The sequence below is a fragment of the Cyprinus carpio genome, chromosome B16, assembly GCF_018340385.1.
Source record: "Cyprinus carpio isolate SPL01 chromosome B16, ASM1834038v1, whole genome shotgun sequence".
Taxonomy (NCBI): domain Eukaryota; kingdom Metazoa; phylum Chordata; class Actinopteri; order Cypriniformes; family Cyprinidae; genus Cyprinus; species Cyprinus carpio.
This window is the reverse complement of record NC_056612.1, coordinates 18037816-18055170: the sequence shown is the minus strand read 5'-3', so window position 1 is coordinate 18055170 and position 17355 is coordinate 18037816. Positions and strand designations below refer to the sequence as shown.

The 17355-nt window shown below is 36.3% G+C and overlaps 1 protein-coding gene and 1 pseudogene across 11 annotated transcripts; both read left to right on the top strand.

The window, feature by feature from the left end:
• Positions 1–3033: 3033 nt before the first annotated feature.
• LOC109080436 (PHD finger protein 20-like protein 1) lies at positions 3034–16199 on the top strand. Of its 11 annotated transcripts, none has more exons than XM_042741233.1 (25): positions 3034–3176; positions 4126–4271; positions 4809–4971; positions 5215–5310; positions 6200–6284; positions 6570–6658; positions 7905–7907; positions 8180–8354; positions 8545–8676; positions 8865–8929; positions 9015–9240; positions 9455–9604; positions 9975–10157; positions 10377–10436; positions 10520–10810; positions 10896–11078; positions 11167–11223; positions 11307–11408; positions 11613–11753; positions 11945–12129; positions 12315–12414; positions 12571–12766; positions 14060–14303; positions 14399–14564; positions 14832–16199. In XM_042741233.1, the coding sequence occupies exons 2-25, from the start codon at positions 4189–4191 to the stop codon at positions 14972–14974; spliced, it is 3318 nt and encodes a 1105-aa protein (XP_042597167.1). In that variant the 5' UTR covers positions 3034–3176; positions 4126–4188; the 3' UTR covers positions 14975–16199. The 11 variants fall into 11 exon arrangements, with proteins under 11 accessions (XP_042597167.1, XP_042597165.1, XP_042597166.1 ...); XM_042741231.1 differs by having other exon boundaries at positions 4809–4977; positions 8548–8676; XM_042741232.1 differs by having other exon boundaries at positions 4809–4977; positions 9981–10157.
• A 132-nt stretch (positions 16200–16331) lies between these two features.
• Positions 16332–17355, top strand: part of LOC109080435 — a 31613-nt pseudogene continuing 30589 nt past the window's right edge.

The window sequence follows — 17355 nt, the reverse complement described above, 5'->3', positions numbered from 1 at the left end:
CTGTTTACACACATACTCTTTACTTGTCACACAGTTTCTGAAACCTGACACTCAGATTAAAAGCAGACTAAAAGACAAATACAAATAGATAAGAATACATATAGACAAAAAAATAGAAGCGTCTCTGACATGTGGTAACTCACGATATGCCTGGCAGGGGATTAAGAATATGACAAACGTCCCTCATAAGGGAAGAGGCAAACAGCCTCTGTTGTTAGAAAAATGTGAGGAGCTAGAGATGGCTAATCAGCTTAACTTACACTTCTGTCGTTTTGATAAGGGAGAAGGTAATGCTACTCCAGTGTTGCCACCACTATCTTTGACTAAATCTCCTTTTGGTTTTTATATCAATGAAATAGAGGTTAGTCAAATTTTTAAGAAATGTAATCCTCGGAAAAACCCAGGTCCAGATAAGATATGCGGTAATGTTTTAAAACATTGTGCGGCCCAGTTAGCACCAGTTTTTACTGATATTTTTAGAGCTTCGTATAATTCTGGAATTGTTCCTGTTATATGGAAAACATCTACAATAGTACCAGTGCCAAAAGTTTCTAGACCCTTAATATTAAATGATTTTCGACCAATAGCACTCACATCTCTAGTGATGAAATCTTTTGAGCGCTTAGTAAAAAAGCACATTGTATCTGAAATAGAGCATCTTATAGATCCTCTGCAATTTGCACATCAAGTCTCCTCTTAAATGCCTCTAAAACTAAGGAGATGGTTATTGATATTAGAATGAAAGAACAGAATATAACCCACTCTACACTAATTAATGGGGAACAAATACAATTAGTAACACATTATAAATATCTCGGTATAGTCTTGGATCATAAGCTTAAATGGGATGTATGGACTGATTTTTTAAGTAAGAAGATACAACAAAGGTTGTATTTCTTTAAGAAATTAATGTCTTTTAATGTCCATAGTGGATTGCTTTTGATGTTTTACGGGGCTTTTATAGAAAGCATTATGACTTTCTGTGTGAGCTGCTGGTATGGAAATGCTTCAGAGGCTCAGAAGAAATCATTGAGGAATGTTAGAACAACGATAAGCAAAATGTTGGGAATTAAGTTAACAAGCATAGAGAGTATATATAAAGAGAGCATGCTGAGTAAAGCGAATATCATTGTGAATGATGAGGCATCCCCTTTCGTATGCATTTGAATTATTATCTGGCAGAAGATATTGTGTTACTCGATGCATGAAAAACAGGTCCAAACAATCCTTTATCCCCCCAGCAATTAGATTTTTAAATTCTTCTTCCAGCCTTGACTGATGGTCAGCCGGTCTGATTGTGATGTATGTAGGAGTATGCTGCAAATTACTTTCCCCAAGGGGATAAATAAAAACTGACTGACTGACTGACTGACTGACTCAAACACCAGAACCACACACCAAATCTGCAAAACCATACACCAATTCTCGGCTTTTGACTCAGTTTTCAATTTCATAAAACACTTTTTGCAAAACACAACACACAATTCTTTAACACACAAAAATCTAAGAGGAATTAATATTATGGCAAAGGTGTTTGCAAATGTTTGCTTTTGAGATGTGTTTGTGATATTTTGAATGCAGTGCTTAATTTTGGAAAAGATGTGAGGCATTTTGCATTTTGTGTGTGCAATCCTTGCCAAAGTTTTGAAAACGTGTGTAAGCAGTTGAAAAAAAAAAGTGTAAATGTATGATTTTGTGTCTGTTTATTGGATATTAGTAATCTTTTAGAATTTGCAAATAGATGGTTCAATATAAAAATTATTAAAATGTAGCTAACTCTCAAACGTTTTAAAAAATTTGAAACTGTGTAATAGGAGTAATCATGAGCTGTAGATTGCGACAGAGGTTCATGTGTACTTCAGATTGTATTGGTCATGTCAGTCACTGTGCTGCTTGTCTAGCGCTTTTAGAAAGCTTTTGAAAATATTCCAATATTGATTCTTTTAGTTTTTTTGTTGCATTTAATATGAAAATCCATTTTGATTAGATGTTACAATATTTGATTCTGATTTCAAATGCCGGGTTAATAAAAGTTTATTAAATTGTCACAATACCTTTAGTTTGGGTATTATTAAATTCTAAAGAAAATATTGCCAAATAGGTTTGGCCATTTGTAAAACATTGTATTTTGCTCCAACTTTTTAATGTGTTATTACTCACCCGCACTTGAATGCTGTTTTTGTACACTTTTTCTCTTTTTAGTTTAGTTCTGTTTGTTTTTTTACTTTCCATTTGCCAGCAGAACAACACAAATTTAGAAATTCTTTACTTGTGCAGTTACCCATGACAAACTCTCAGAGGATTAAAGCTTCTTTATATTGAACACATTATGTCTTAAAGAAATAGCTCACACCCAAAATTATTTTTTTTTTTTAATTTAATTCATTGTAGCCTTAGTCATGTTTTGAAATTTTACAATGGAAAACAATATTTTTTAAAGTTTCAAACACGTATATAATCATCATGATTTAAAAATAAATAAGTAAATAAAGCTGCTGAGCTGCAGATGGCGTCAGAGGTTTGTGTCCTTCAGTTTATCCATGATTCGTAACTGCAAAATGGCAAAGGCTGTGGAATATTTAAAGTGTAAGGGAGAATATGCCCTCCTTCAGAAAAGCGCATTTCCTTTTAAATTGTAATTGTTTTAGATAGCCTACAAGTATGGATGAGGATGCATCAGCATATGTTTTATTAAGGGAGGTAAATAGAAACATTCCATTTATTAGAATGCTAATTTAGTTCTCATAACACTGTTTTAAACATAATTCAAACCTGTGGCAAGAAGCCCATGGATATCAGACGTGTACAGATGAGATTTGGTCCCATTTGTGGCCACAAGAAAATAATTATGGTGGGGTAATTTTATCCCAGCACACTGAATTTGAAGTTTTACCAATACTAACTGTATGAAAATTCACAAAAACGACATTTGGCACTGTAGCAGAGATGGTCGATTTCAAGCTGAAGTAAATGGGCTTGTCTCTTACAATAAAACAAGCAAAACACAATGCGTCTGGTCATAGGTCACGTGTCAGTCTGTGGCGCTCGTGCCTTCAGGCATTTTGTGCGTCGCAAGCGTGCGCGCGCACGTCCAGTTTGGGTCAAAAGCAACTGAGCTGGAATGAATAGAAAATACCATAGGAATTAATTGCTATTCTCTCAATGCATTTTCAAAGGTAAATGTTTATGTCACGCGTATAACGGTCATCAGAAAGCAACTGTCATTCATCGAGTCGTTTTAACAACGATAAAAACTGGCCTGTCATTTTTTCTCTCTTTTTTTGCACATAGTTTTATCCCTTCGGAACGGTTTAGCTAGTCAGCTGGTACAACATTAGCTGCTTGGCTAGTTCTGCTGTGCTAACTGGACAGTGAGAGGTTTGAGTTGAAATTTCAACTGTAAAATGATGAGGTGTATTATTTTTGCCCACGGGTTTAGTGACTCTTTCAGGAAAAACTTGACAATTATATTCATACTGCAGGAAATTTGAGAAACTCGTTAGCCAGTACCTAGCATTAGCAAGCTAGGATAATCCAGTGAAAAGAGTCAGCTACCCTCTTTTCATATTTTTATGTTTTTTCACTCTTAAATTTGCTTCTAGTTCTTTTAGAAGTTTGAGTTTTCCTTACAGGATAACTAGTTTTTAACATGGCGATTTAACTTGTGCGCTAGTCTGTTATAAATGGAGTACATTCAACTAGCTTTTTAACTTAGCTTAGCTAGCCACTGTCCTGTCTGAACGCTTTTCTATAAACTTTGGTGTATTTTCTTGATTTCTGTTGTTTGCATTTAATAGTAATACTTCGTGACACCTTGAAGTGTGCAAATGTTAGAACAATATCTTAAGATATCTCCAGATATGAGTGTATCAGAATAGAGTAGGTTGCTCAAAGGCCGGGTTAAGGGTACATTTTGCAAGCTGGTAAAATAGTTGAGCATATGTTCCTTAGTCAGCTTGAATGAAACCCTGTATGTTTATTGGTACATTTACAAATACCTCCTATGCAAATGCAGTGCATGTTGAAGGAGTGAAATGGTTGTCTGTTTTACTATAAAGTTGGTATAAATAATGTTTGTCTATGTGATATAGTTCATAGACTCATAGATAATTTCTTTGATCATAGGTCCGTCCACGGGACGAGAGAGCATTTGTGTCTTGAGAAAGACCTGGTAAGAGTACACTCAAAATGAGCAAGAAACCTCCAAATCGACCAGGGATCACTTTTGAGGTTGGTGCCAGGGTTGAGGCCCAAGACTACCTGCAAAAATGGTATGAATTCGTTTTGAAGGTCCATTTAAAAATGCAGTACAATCGCTATTGCTAGCATATATTTGTTAAAACAGAGGGTTTTAAACTGTGGTCCAACTATGGCTTTAAGACAGTGCTAGGGGTCTGTGGAAATTTTAAGAGAAAAATTGATATAATAGTGTAAAAATGTTTGATATATAAATAATAAAAAGATTTAAATAACAAGTCAATGTATATATATTTTTAAATAATTAAGCACATGGCTGAAAAAATTATTAGATCTATCTGTTTAGTACCAAACTTATATAAAAAAATTAATAATGCAACTTAATAGTGATTCACTTATAATATTAATTTTCACATTATAAACTGTTTAGATGCTATTTAAAATTTAGGATGCTTTTAATTTGGTCTTATTTAAAGCACATAGGAATTACACTGAAACATTAGTCTGTTTATGTGTCACTTTCTTTAAGAATAGTTTGTTATTAAGTTTTAAATGTTTTCTGTGCTTTGTTTGTTGTTATCCATGATCCATGTTGAATGGTTTCTTTGCAGGTACCCTTCACGTATCGAAAAGATTGATTACGATGAAGGAAAGATGCTTGTGCATTTTGACCGTTGGAGCCATAGGTACGATGAATGGATTCTCTGGGACAGCAACAGAGTTCGACCATTAGAGAGGCCGGCGCTTCGCAAAGAGGGTCTCAAAGAAGAGGAGGTGTCTGTATGTTTGCAGTACTTCCACTTTTCAGATATGTTTATGATCTGAAATGTCTAGGATGACATGGCAATCATGAGAAATGCAGGGAACTTTGTTGGCTGTTAGAGTATGTATGTCGAATGAAGCTGCCAAAATAAACTTTATTGACGTTTTCAGCCACTCAAATGAAATAAAAGAACATCTCATTTGCTAATCAGATGAGTGATTGATTAATTCTTGTCTTACAAACATTTCTGCCAGGAGAGACTCAGCGAGATGAGAGCATCTCGCCTTCGTGAGCTTCCTGAAGGTACAGAGAGCACAGAGGACCAAAAAGACTTACCCCAGCAGAGACAAGTACATACCTCAATTGCCCATCTACCTTTGAATTGGCTCTCTCAAACTGCTTGTCCCATCATTGTTTGGGTTTTTCCTCCATCTACATAGCCAAAACCTTTTAATGTTTTTCTTTGGGCTGCAAGCAATCATCCATTTAAAAAAAAAAATACATAGAACTTTGTGACTTATATTTAAATAGGTGATGTTACACTTACTCTACTGTCCAAAAGCTTGGTTTTGGTAAGATTTTGTGAAGTTTTTGAATGAACTGTCTTGTGCCCATCTATTATTCAGTCAAAAAAAAAAAAAAATAAATAAATCAAGTGATATTGTGAAATATTATTAAATTATTCCTGTGGTGACAGTGCTGCTCAAGAAACATTTCTTGTTGCTATCAGTGTTGAAAACACTTTTGATGCTTAATAGTTTTGTGAAATCAGTGGCATATTCTTTCAGGATTTTTTGTTGAATAGAATTTTCAAAAGGACATTTTTTATTTGAAATATATGTTCTTTTTTAATGATGTAGATCTTGCTGACCACAAACTTTTGAATTGTAGTAGGTAGTGTAGGAAAAGCTTTACTTTTAGATGTATAGACATAAAGTACAAAAAATATGATTAAGAATCTATAAATACAGTTGAAGCTTCTGTGGTTTTCTTGAATTGGATTTTAACTAGTATTTTAACTTATCTGTGTAGTTGTTAAACTACTATAATCAGCTTGGCAGGTGCTACATGAAATAATCAGATGTTTGCGGTGTGTTCATCACAGTTTGTTCTGCTCTAACCATTCACTTTTACAATCACAGCACATCCCATATCTTCAGTGCAGGCTTGGTTGTATTTGTCTGGGTTTTGTTGAATGTAAATAATTGCATGTCTATTTTGTTTTTATTGCATTTTTAGGAATTGAGAGATGGTGAGGAGGTGCTTGCCCGATGGACAGATTGCCGCTACTACCCTGCCAAGATTGAAAGTATCAACAAGGAAGGTAAGATCACCTTGCTGATCCTTTAGGGCAGAAATAGATATTTTCTGTCAGTTTGCAATTAAAAAGTTAATTGTAATTATCATTCAGTTAAAATGAATCTGGCTTTCTTTGGTTAAGTGTGCCTAATGATTGTTCTCAAATGCATAAGAAAAAGTTTGCTCAAATGCTATTTTGGGACGGATAGGATTTAGCCAAATGCATCCACAGGTTAAACAAACTTTGAAATTCTTTTGAATCAAATCTAAAAGATCAAGAATGTATTTACTGTTATTTTGTTTACTTTAGGCATTTACACTGTACAATTTTATGATGGGGTCATTCGCTGTGTGAAAAGAATCCATATCAAGTCCATGCCAGAAGATGCAAAAGGACAAGTAAGTTTATTAAAGTGACTTCACAGAGTCCTTATCAGTTCCTTTTTTCTTTTTCTAACAAATAGGTTCTAATGAAGTTTAAAGGGGTCATATGACGTTGCTTAAAATAACATTATTTTTTGTATTTGGTGTAATGAAATGTATTTATGTGGTTTAAGGTTTAAACAACATATTATTTTCCAATTCCCTATGCATTATTGTTGCTCCTCTATGCCCTGCCTTTCTGAAATTCATTGATTTTTACAAAGCTCATCATTCTGAAAAGCAAGGTGTGCTCGGATTGGCCAGCTATCCAGTGCGTTGTGATTGGCCAAATACCTCAAGCGTGTGCCTGAAATGTTACACCCCTTACTATACTGTGTTGTTAAGTCCCGGTGCGACAAGACAAAACCAATACAACCCATTGCAATATGTAGCATCCAGTTGCAATCCAATTACTGATTATAATGACTTATACTGTCTTCTTACGCACTGTGTTGCATCGCGCCGCGTTAACATAATAGCATGTCTGCATTTGTGAACAGAGAAATGACAAACAAGCGCTACTCTACACTGCTCAAAACTCGTGTTTGAATAGTCAGTGGCAAATCCTTTAAATATGAAAACGTACTTACAGGCTGTGAGTCTGTGTTATTTGTCAGAACATCGGCATTGTAGGCTACTCTCCCAGGAAACAGTCCTTGTCCTCCATAAAATGCGCTGCACACATCTGAAAATTTGGGTTGAACTGTTCTGGAACAGTGTTGTAAATACAACTAACCACTGATATCTAGTTGTGTCATCTTTTGGATGGCCAAACAAAGTAGTTTCACTTTCACAACGAAACACAGCATCTAAACGACATGGCGGCGGCGGTAACAATACTATAGCGAGAATAAAAGTTACACCTTCTTTCTTTGCGTGAACATTTGGGCAGTGTTATGCAAATCTTCCCACACAATGATGTAGAGATGTGGAGCGTGTGAAATGAGGCATTTTAGGAGGGCGTGGACGAGTCTTAACTTTTATAAAGAATATCTCTTTGGGTTTGAGACTTTAGTCAATGCAACTTTAGGAATCTTATCTATTCACGAACAGTTTGTAACACTCCAAAGAGAAAGAAAAACTTGAAATCTCATCAAATGACCCCTTTAATAGATTTGTTTGTTTTTCACAGCTTGATCATTTTTGAGAATGCTTTATAGTTAATTGTATATTTCAGAGTGGCCCTCTATAGTATTGTCCTTGACCTCTTCCTCTCTTTCAGAAGGTAAAATGCATGGGGTCAATCCTGAATAATATTTGAAGACACAAGCAGCTGATCCACACAGCTTACAGTTGCGCCTTGTGGCAGTCAGGCAGCTCAGGGATGCCAAATTACTTTATTCTTCCTCCTCAGTTACCTTTACTACTTTATTACTAGCTTTTTTTATTTTATTAAAAGTATTTTTTTTTTTTTTTGCATGTTAGCCATGGTCAGAGGTGTGTTTGTGACTGGTCCATGTCAGATGTGACTGATAGTGTATGGGTTTGTGTTCGCAGGACTGGATCGCTCTGGTGAAGGCTGCTTCAGCTGCAGCCAAGAATAAAGGAGGGAACAGACCACGTACCAGCGCCAACAGCAACAAGGACCGAGAGGACAGGAGGGAACAGCGGTCAGATGAAGAGCTTGAGGATGACGAAGATGATGATGTTGAGAGTGAATCAGAGAAACTTGGTATGTGATTTGTTAGGACTTTTCTTGCCCAATTAATTTCTGGATGCTTTACAGTGAAGTTCTTGCCTACCGATCTGTGTTCAGTTATATATCTTTTATAAAACTTTGTCATTTGGTTTTCAGATTGATCTTAAATCAGCGCTTTGTTCATATTGATCAGACACATCTGTTTATTTCCTGCTTTACGCAGCAGAACTGGACTCGGAAGAGGAGGACAGTAAGCCAGCTGCTGAAGAGCTCGAACCTGCTACAGCAAAAAGGAGGCGCAAAAGACAAGTCAACTTGTGCAGCAGTAAAAGGACACGTCTCAGCAAGGGGGCAGGTAAACATCAAAGATCCTTAAAATATTGTTGTGGACCATGAGGGCCTTAGAGTCAAAAATGTTCTAAATTCATCTATAATAGTGAAAATCATCATGGCGTAAATATTTATTAAGTAAATTGTGACAGTAATTCAGCAGAGCATAGTGATTATGATGTTGATGTGTGATTTTCCTTTCTGATCATCAAGGATTTGCTGACACTGAGTCTGAATGCAAAGCAGAGTCAAAAGAGCTTCCAGTGACATCACAGCAGGTATAGGTGAAACTGACTTACTGTTATCAACATGATGATCACTTTAGTACACACACTCTGTCATGTTTACTTCTCCACCCTTTAGAAAGCGTCAGGTGCAGAGGCTAGTCCAGCTGATGAGAGATCCCAGTCCGTCAGTTGTCAAAAAACCCCAGCATCCCTCTCTAGCCCATCCCTGTGCAAGTCTCGCTCAAGAAGACTCAAACATGACTCGGGAGAGTCCACCACTAGCAGTCAGAACACAACTGCAGCCCCCGAACCCAGTCCTTCACCCAGTTCAACACACACCCTCCCAGACAGTACACATACAGGTAGGTAGTGTTTATGCAATGTCAGGTATCAGAAGGTACAACAAACTCATTGGCACCAGAAAAAAAAAAAAAAAAAAAAATTATTAATATAATATTATATATATATATATATATATATATATATATATATATATATATATATATATATATATATATATATATATATATATATTAAATAGATGTGAAAATAATATGCATGTCTGTTTTTGCATAGTCCCTGCCAACTCTCTTCAGAGAAGGAGACGATCTCAGCGTCTAGCAACAAGCTCTGACCAGGCTTATCCCTCTTCACCACACATAAAGGATTCTAGCACTCACCCTCCTCCTCCTCCTCCTCCTCCACCAGATGACTCTCAAAAAGCTGGTAAAAGACATAAACTTGCTTAAGTAGAGCTTATGGCATAGTAAAGCACTTAAAATTACTGTTCAGAAGTTTTGCTTAAAAAACTTTGTCTTATTATCATAAATGTTTAAAACAGTTGATCTTTTCTGGAAACTGTCAGAATTTTTCAAGATTCTTTGAATAGAAAGTTAAAAAACATCATTTATTTGAAATACAAATTGTCACATAAATCACTTTTGATCAATTTAATGCATCCTTGCTGAATAAAACTATTACCTCTTTAAAAAAAAAAATAAGAGAATCTTACTGACTTTTGAAATTGCATAAATACCTGATCTGTGTAAATGATGCATGTTATTTTATGTTTTTTTTTTTTTTTTTTTTTTTTTAGTTGAAGACAGCAGCACTGCAGTTAAAACAGAAGCTCCTCCACAAAAGCCAGCTTCAGGAAGCCCATCCACAGCTCCTCCTACTAGCATTGCTCAGTCACCAATCTGTGAGAAGGACAAGCTGACTGACGTGTTGTCCAGTAATCAAACAACACTTGAAGGGAACTCGCCTTCTGTAGTGGCAGGTTGGTTGGCCATAGAATTGAATGCCTTCATTATGTTTCTCCATGAATCTTTTGGAGGACACATCGTGTTTCGTTGATATAATAAACGGCAAAGTCACATACCAGGATATATTGAAAATATCAACAGTAGATGGTGCATTGTTAATGGTTGTAATGGTGTTGCTGCTGGGCTTTTGTGATATGTAAATACTATGTATTATCTTCTCATTTTATGTTTAGCTGCATGTCAGAAAGTCCCTTCCAGGAATCCTAAAGCCAACAAACATGCCAGAGAGCCAAGTATGAATCATCGCTTGTCTTCCACTCACATCAATTTAAAAGACTGTATATTTATCTAATAAAAGTTTCTCCTTCCTTTTCAGTTATTAATACCAAGAAGTCTGATGACCCCACTGCTCCCAATGAGACTATAATAGACCTGGACCATAATAAATTTAAGTGTAAAGTCCCTGGCTGCTCTAAAGCATTCCGGAAAGCAAAACTGCTGGACTATCACCTGAAGTACTATCATAACACTGAGAAAGAAATGGACAGCGAGGTCTGTTCACCAGAGAGGGTGGGCCGCACTAGGGCCACATCTGCTTCCATGCCTACAAGCACCTTGTCAGATATGTCAGATAACAAGAGACGCAGGACCGTCTCTACTTCTTCCTGTAAGTTGTTATTTTTCAGGGTGATTTCAGTGAATTAACAATTACACAATTAAACTGAATTACCTTCTTCTCTTTGTGGCCTTAGCTCTGTCCTCTCAGGGCTTCATGCTTCAAATGGACAGCTCTGGCTGTGCGAGGCCTCCTAAGTTCTGTAAGAAGAAACGTTCTTCTGCTTCTGTCAGTTCAGACAGTACAGAGGTCTCCCTACCACCTCCCAACTTTGATAATCTCCACGACAAGATTATCAAGAAAGAAAAGCACCTAGATGGTGAGCTATTTCTTTAGATTTTAAAGATGATTAATGGAGTTCTTGCTTTTTTCCATTTTTATCTTATGGATGTTTATTTGGTCTTCAGGGCTTTGTATAAAGACAGAGCGGAAATTCAAACTGGAGGATAAATGTCAGTTGTTTGGTTAGTTTACTGACTTTTTTAAATCTCAATTTTACATTCTTAAATCAAGTTTTCATCAAATCTTGTATTTATTTTCTCTTTAGTGAAAAAGAGGGATAAAGACAGAAGGGACAGGAAAGAGAAGGACATTTTCAGAATTAAACAGAAGAAAAAGAAAAAAAAGAAGAAGAAATCAAAACTGCACTGTAAGCTAAGTTTTATGTTGGCCTCATTTTCAGAGGTCTTTTTAGTTAAACGTTTTACAAATGAATACTTTGAATCTTACATCTGTGAGTTAAAAATTAGAGCAACTTTCAAATTTCATCAATTTTAACTTGCCTCATTTCACTTTAGCCATCTATTTGATGTATGGAATGAGAGGGTCATATTGTTCTCACCTTTGTGCTAAGGTTACTCAGATCTGGATGAGATGTCGTTGGCTTATTTGGATAGGCCGTCTTCCCCAATACATCGTTCTTCCTCTAGTGCCTTCAAGCACAGCACCTTCCAATACCCTCGTGCCATACTGTCCGTCGACCTCACCGGGGAGAGTAAGTCTTTTCATTGATTAACAGCTTTTTGTAGCCACTTTCCAATAATGGAATCATTTTAGCTGTAGCTTCCAGCCATTAAATTTGATGTGTTCTGTGGCTAATAGATAGAAGTCAACATGAATATGGTGTCAGTGATGTTCTGTGATGTTGAGCCTCTTTTCATGTCCAACTTCCTTTTCCTATCTCAGACCTATCAGATATCGACTTCCTGGAAGACTCGACCACTGAGAGTTTGCTGTTCAGTGGAGATGAGTATAACCAGGATCTAGACTCGATCACTATGGAGGACTTCCAGGATGAGGATGATCATGGTGCCAATGAAATCGTTCGTTGCATCTGTGAGATGGATGAAGAAAACGGCTTTATGATTCAGGTAGGTTCACTCTTAGATGAACTTTGCAACTAGTCTTTATGCTGTCTGTAAATATACAGTTTCATGCAAGAAACATCTCAAGTGTTTTGAAATGGTTCTAAGTACCTTTTTGGTGTCCTTGTTCTGAATCTGCTGTCTGTAAAATTGCAAATAATAGTTTTCTGATATTATCTCTGTCTGTACAGTGTGAGGAGTGTATGTGCTGGCAGCACAGTGTGTGTATGGGACTTTTGGAGGACAGCATCCCTGATCACTACATATGTTACATCTGCAGAGACCCTCCAGGTAACAGTCCTGTGGGACAATACTGTGCACAAAGGGTCAGCAGGATTTTCTAGCTTTATCTTCAACTGTTTTTTAAATGGAAATGAAGTTTATGTACAGTAAATATAAAACTGAAAATGCTCCAAGGTTGTTAATGAACTATGTACTTTTTTTCAGGTCAGAGGTGGAGTGCTAAATTCCGCCACAATAAAGACTGGCTCCAAAAGGGCCACATGTATGGCCTTTCCTTCCTCACAGAGAACTACTCGCATCAGAACGCCAAGAAGATTGTGTCCACTCACCAGCTGCTGGCTGATGTTTACAGTGTTAAAAACTTGCTTCATGGCCTTCAGCTGAAGATGGATATTTTACAGTAAGGACGCTTTACCTTTCCAGAAGCACAGCAGATTTTTGACATTGTTAAAAACATATTACTATCATAAAAATCATCCAAAAAGAATTATTGCAAAAGATGGGTTAAGCTAGGGCAGGGCGATATACTGCATCTTACCAAGCTGCAACATGACAGCAAACATGACAACAACAGTGCAGACACACATAACACTTAAAGCCTTTCAAGCGTCTGACATCTCAATTTATGAGGACAGTCCAGAGCTTTACTGAGAGTTCACTTCATGAGCTTTTTCACCGTTTCATCTGAGCTAAACTATAAATACAAACTGCAACTCAACGATTTTCATGACAAGCTCACAAAATAAAGATTTGGAAGTACAGAAATACAGTATATTACTTTTGGATATACTAATGTGTTCTTAATATATTTTTTTTTACAGAATATCATACAACCAAAATTAAATATATATATATATTTTTTACAGATTCAATTGTTTGTTTTTATTATTATTCATTTAATTAGACACCATTTTCAGTATTTTTGTATTAAATCATAAACCACAGAATCAGAAAAAAATTAAATGGAAAACACAGACGTTAGGGGATGAAATAAAATAGTTTTCATGGGGCCCTAAATTAAAAGGTAAATTAAAATGTAGTTTACTTTGTGCAATTTAATTATGAGCAATAATGTTTACATTCATTCTTAAAAGTGTAGCAAAAATGTTGAAAGCATTTCTTTCCTTATTAATGGTAAATTTAATATTGATGAATAGTAGACTGGGGCACTCAAGACTTACCCATGGGTTTTTATTAATAGGCGAAGGTTCTCCTTTATGTCTTTCATGTAAAGTTCCTTTGACTATTAAGCATATTTTGTTGAATTGTAATTTTTATGATGCTGCTAGAAAACGCTTTTATTCAGAAACATGCTTGCTTGGAATATTTGAAAATGTACCACCTAAATGTATTTTAGATTTTCTATCTTATGTTAAGTTGAAATGTTTTATATAATGTAAATTTTATGGATGATACTGAACTTTTTGCCATGTAAATAGCCATGATGCTAACATGGCGTAAAAAACTTTATAAACAAACAAATATTGATGAATAATGATATTGTATGATATGGAAAAAAATATAATATTTTTGGCCATAGTGCCCAGACACTAAATTTTAATTTGTATATCATTAACAATAGTTGAGTTTTTCAGGCCTGTCAGGTTTTAAATTGTTCTTCTGATAGACAACTGTAGAAGAAAAGATGCAGGCACAATTATACACTTCTAAAAAAATTTTTTTTTTTTTTTAGGAACAAACACAACCCAAGTTTGCACTTGTGGGCCCGTTCTTGGGTGAACTCTGATGAGGACCAGCCTATGGGTGGCGTTCCAGACTGCCTACATTTCAGAGAGCACCTCAACCAGAACTCAAGCCCTGAAACTTATATTACCAGTGAGCACAGCTACCAGAAACCTCCCGGTACAGGCCTCGAACATACAAGGGATGAGCAGGGGATGCAAATGGCCTCTCAGTTTAACCGAAAGGAAGAAGAGGTAAGCAAAGGACAGTTAAAACTCAGGTCTGGATAGGTTCAGTATGTGAAAAGGTAAACAGATTTTGAAAACGGTGCTCTTTATGGTTTGTGTAGGTGAGCAGCGCCATTGCTCTGTCTGGCTGTGTGAATGACAGCAATATGGGCTCCATGGAGCAGGCCAGGAACTGTCTGCAATGGCAGATGAACCTGCTTACACACATAGAGGATGTTCAGAACCAGCTGTCTGGCCGTATGGACCTTATTGAGAAAGAGCTTGATGGTAAGGGGAAGAAATATGGAAAGTGCCATTATAGAGTCAAAACTATATTTATTGCCACATGACCAGGGCTGGTTGAATTTGTTACCGTCATGAGCTAAAGTTGAAGTTAAATGTCTTGCTCATGAGCACAGTTGTCATGGCTAACGATTTATCCTTTGTGAGCCAAAAACCTTTTGCTTACTTTTGCCATAAAAAAATAAAGCAAGAAGCAGAGATGCCTTTTGATATTTTGTTAAGGTTTCATTCTCTTTCTCCCTGTCTGTATAGTGCTCGAGAGTTGGTTGGACTTCACAGGAGAATTGGAGCCCCCTGAACCCCTGGCCCGACTCCCACAGCTCAAGTGCCGTATCAAACAGCTTCTGACGGACCTGGGGAAAGTGCAGCAGATGAGCACCCTCTGCTCTGTGTGATACACACATTATAGTCTGTGTAATGGGTCTCTGACGAAACCTCACGTTTCTTCGCACACAACTACGTGTTTGAGAAGCTTTACTTAACATGATTCTCCGGTTCAGTAGATGTGCTCTTTGTGAAGTAAAACGTTGGCCATTGCCAAATATGAGATAATGAAAATTCACACATAATGTGTGAAACAGGAAGATGTTGGTGTGTTCATGTTGAGTCAAAAAACATATCTGCGTAAAGAAGTTTTTGTTCTCCAAAATAGGAAGAGCTCGCTATAGCAGATTAATTCTTTCTCATGTTCACAGAAGGAAGTATCTATTTTATATTAAAAAAAAAAAAAAAAAAAAAAAAAAAAACTGAAGAGGTCACAACACCACACAAAAATGTAACTTTTTTTTTTCATCAGTTAGACCCCCAAAGCAATTCAGTCTGTATTTCCACTCTGTGAGCTTAAGGAAATATGAACTTGACTGAAGAGGGTCACTGATAGCAGACTTGTTTAAGAGTTCATTAATGTTTGAGGAAAAAAATCTGGTTATAAAGGTTCTCACCACTTAAAAAGTCACTTTAAAGTGCCAAGAAAACAGACCACTGTGGTCTTTACCCCACCCCCACTCCGACACAAAGTCCAGGATTTACAAGTTTTTGAAATAGATGTTGCATTTTAGACCATTTGCACTCTGATACACTGGCACTAAAGGTTCACAATGCCAACAAGCTCATTAGACCAACATCTAGATAGTTTCCATACAACAACTCGTCTAATACTTTAGCATGTTTCTCTACAGTCTTGATGGATGCTGTAGGAATTCACAAGAAAACAGGCTACTCTAACTTTATCCAGGATGTCCAGAGATAGGTGACTCTTCTCACTAATGTCTGTTTATCATGTTGATACTTTGAGAGTTGCTGCCGTGAAGTAAGCTAATCCTGAGATGGATGTAAATGCATATATTGAATCCATTTTGTTCATCTTTTTCCCTTGAAAAATCTATATACAGTTTTTATAACTGTAAGGAGAAAAAAAACTAAGGCATAAGAGGATAATACTTGAAAATGCCTGTTTAATCTCAATTTCTATTAATCTGTACAAAGAGTGTTTTAGAATTTAGATTTAAAACTTGAAGTTTCTTTTGATGAGAAATACCAGCTGTACATTTAAAGAGTTTATTTAAAGACCTGATGTAATTATCTGTATGTACAACTTCATTAAAAAATATACTAAACATTTTTTGTGTATGGTCATCGTTTAAACTTAATTATGCATTAATGTAAATGTGAGTTTTATTTCTCTAAATGTTTCTACTAAGTATTTTCCTCTTAATAGAAGTACGGGGCAACAAAATGAGAGAAGTAACTTCACACAGCTCTGTTCATCTCTATTGGAAGTGGTTTTCAGATGACTGATGTTGCTGGTTCTTCTTAAAGAAGTGCTCTCAAGAGTTCAACCTTGGCTGCTCACTTTTCGATGTCCAAAATATTCTTATTCACCACCAGGTACTCTAACCAGGTTGGAGAGGTTTGTGTTTTGATAGATAAATCTGTAAAATGACAAAATACTGAAAAGTTATGACAGTGTACATCTTGGATATGGTATATAAGACAATGCAGTCTTGTGGTGTTCACTAGGCGAGTTCTTGCATCCTGGAAAAGATGCAAAACATGGAAGAGATGAAACCCCTTTTTGTATTTGTCTAACTGCTTGGCATCTTCTCCTTGACATTTGGAAAGATTTTAGCTGAGTATCTGGTCAATTTACAACAGATTTGTTTACTTTAAGTCTCTATAGGGTCTGTATTTAAGATTTTATGATTTAGAAAACTCGTCCACCTGTTTCTTCCCATCACAGTACCAGCTGGAGACCGAGAGTCTGAGTCAATGTGAACAGCTCAGGGCTGTCAGTTCAGCGCAGGGACATGAGCACGTCCCCCAGTGCTCTGAGGATGGCTGCTTTAGGTGCATTAACTTGACCAATATTGTATATACTATATAATATTACATAAAAGCACCATGGTATGTTGTGGAAAAGTAAAAAAAAAAAAAAAAAAAGCATCTTTGCAGGCATGTTCAGTGTAATCGTGGAGGTGGGGAATGTTGGTGTGTGAATGGAGAAACACCTGGGAGACATTCTTTATGTTTCGACATTTGGGGTCCCGGAAAACCCTGATGAAAAGCATGAATAAATGTCAATTGCCAACTGTTTTTTACAGTACATTGATAATATGAAAATTTTTTACTTGAGCACAAAGTCAGCATATTAGAATGATTTCTGAAGGATCAAGTGACATTAATTACTAAAGTAATGGCTGAGGAAAAGGTTATTTTGAGCTATTTTTAATAACATTACTGTTTTTACTGTATTTTAATCTATTAAATTCATCCTGTC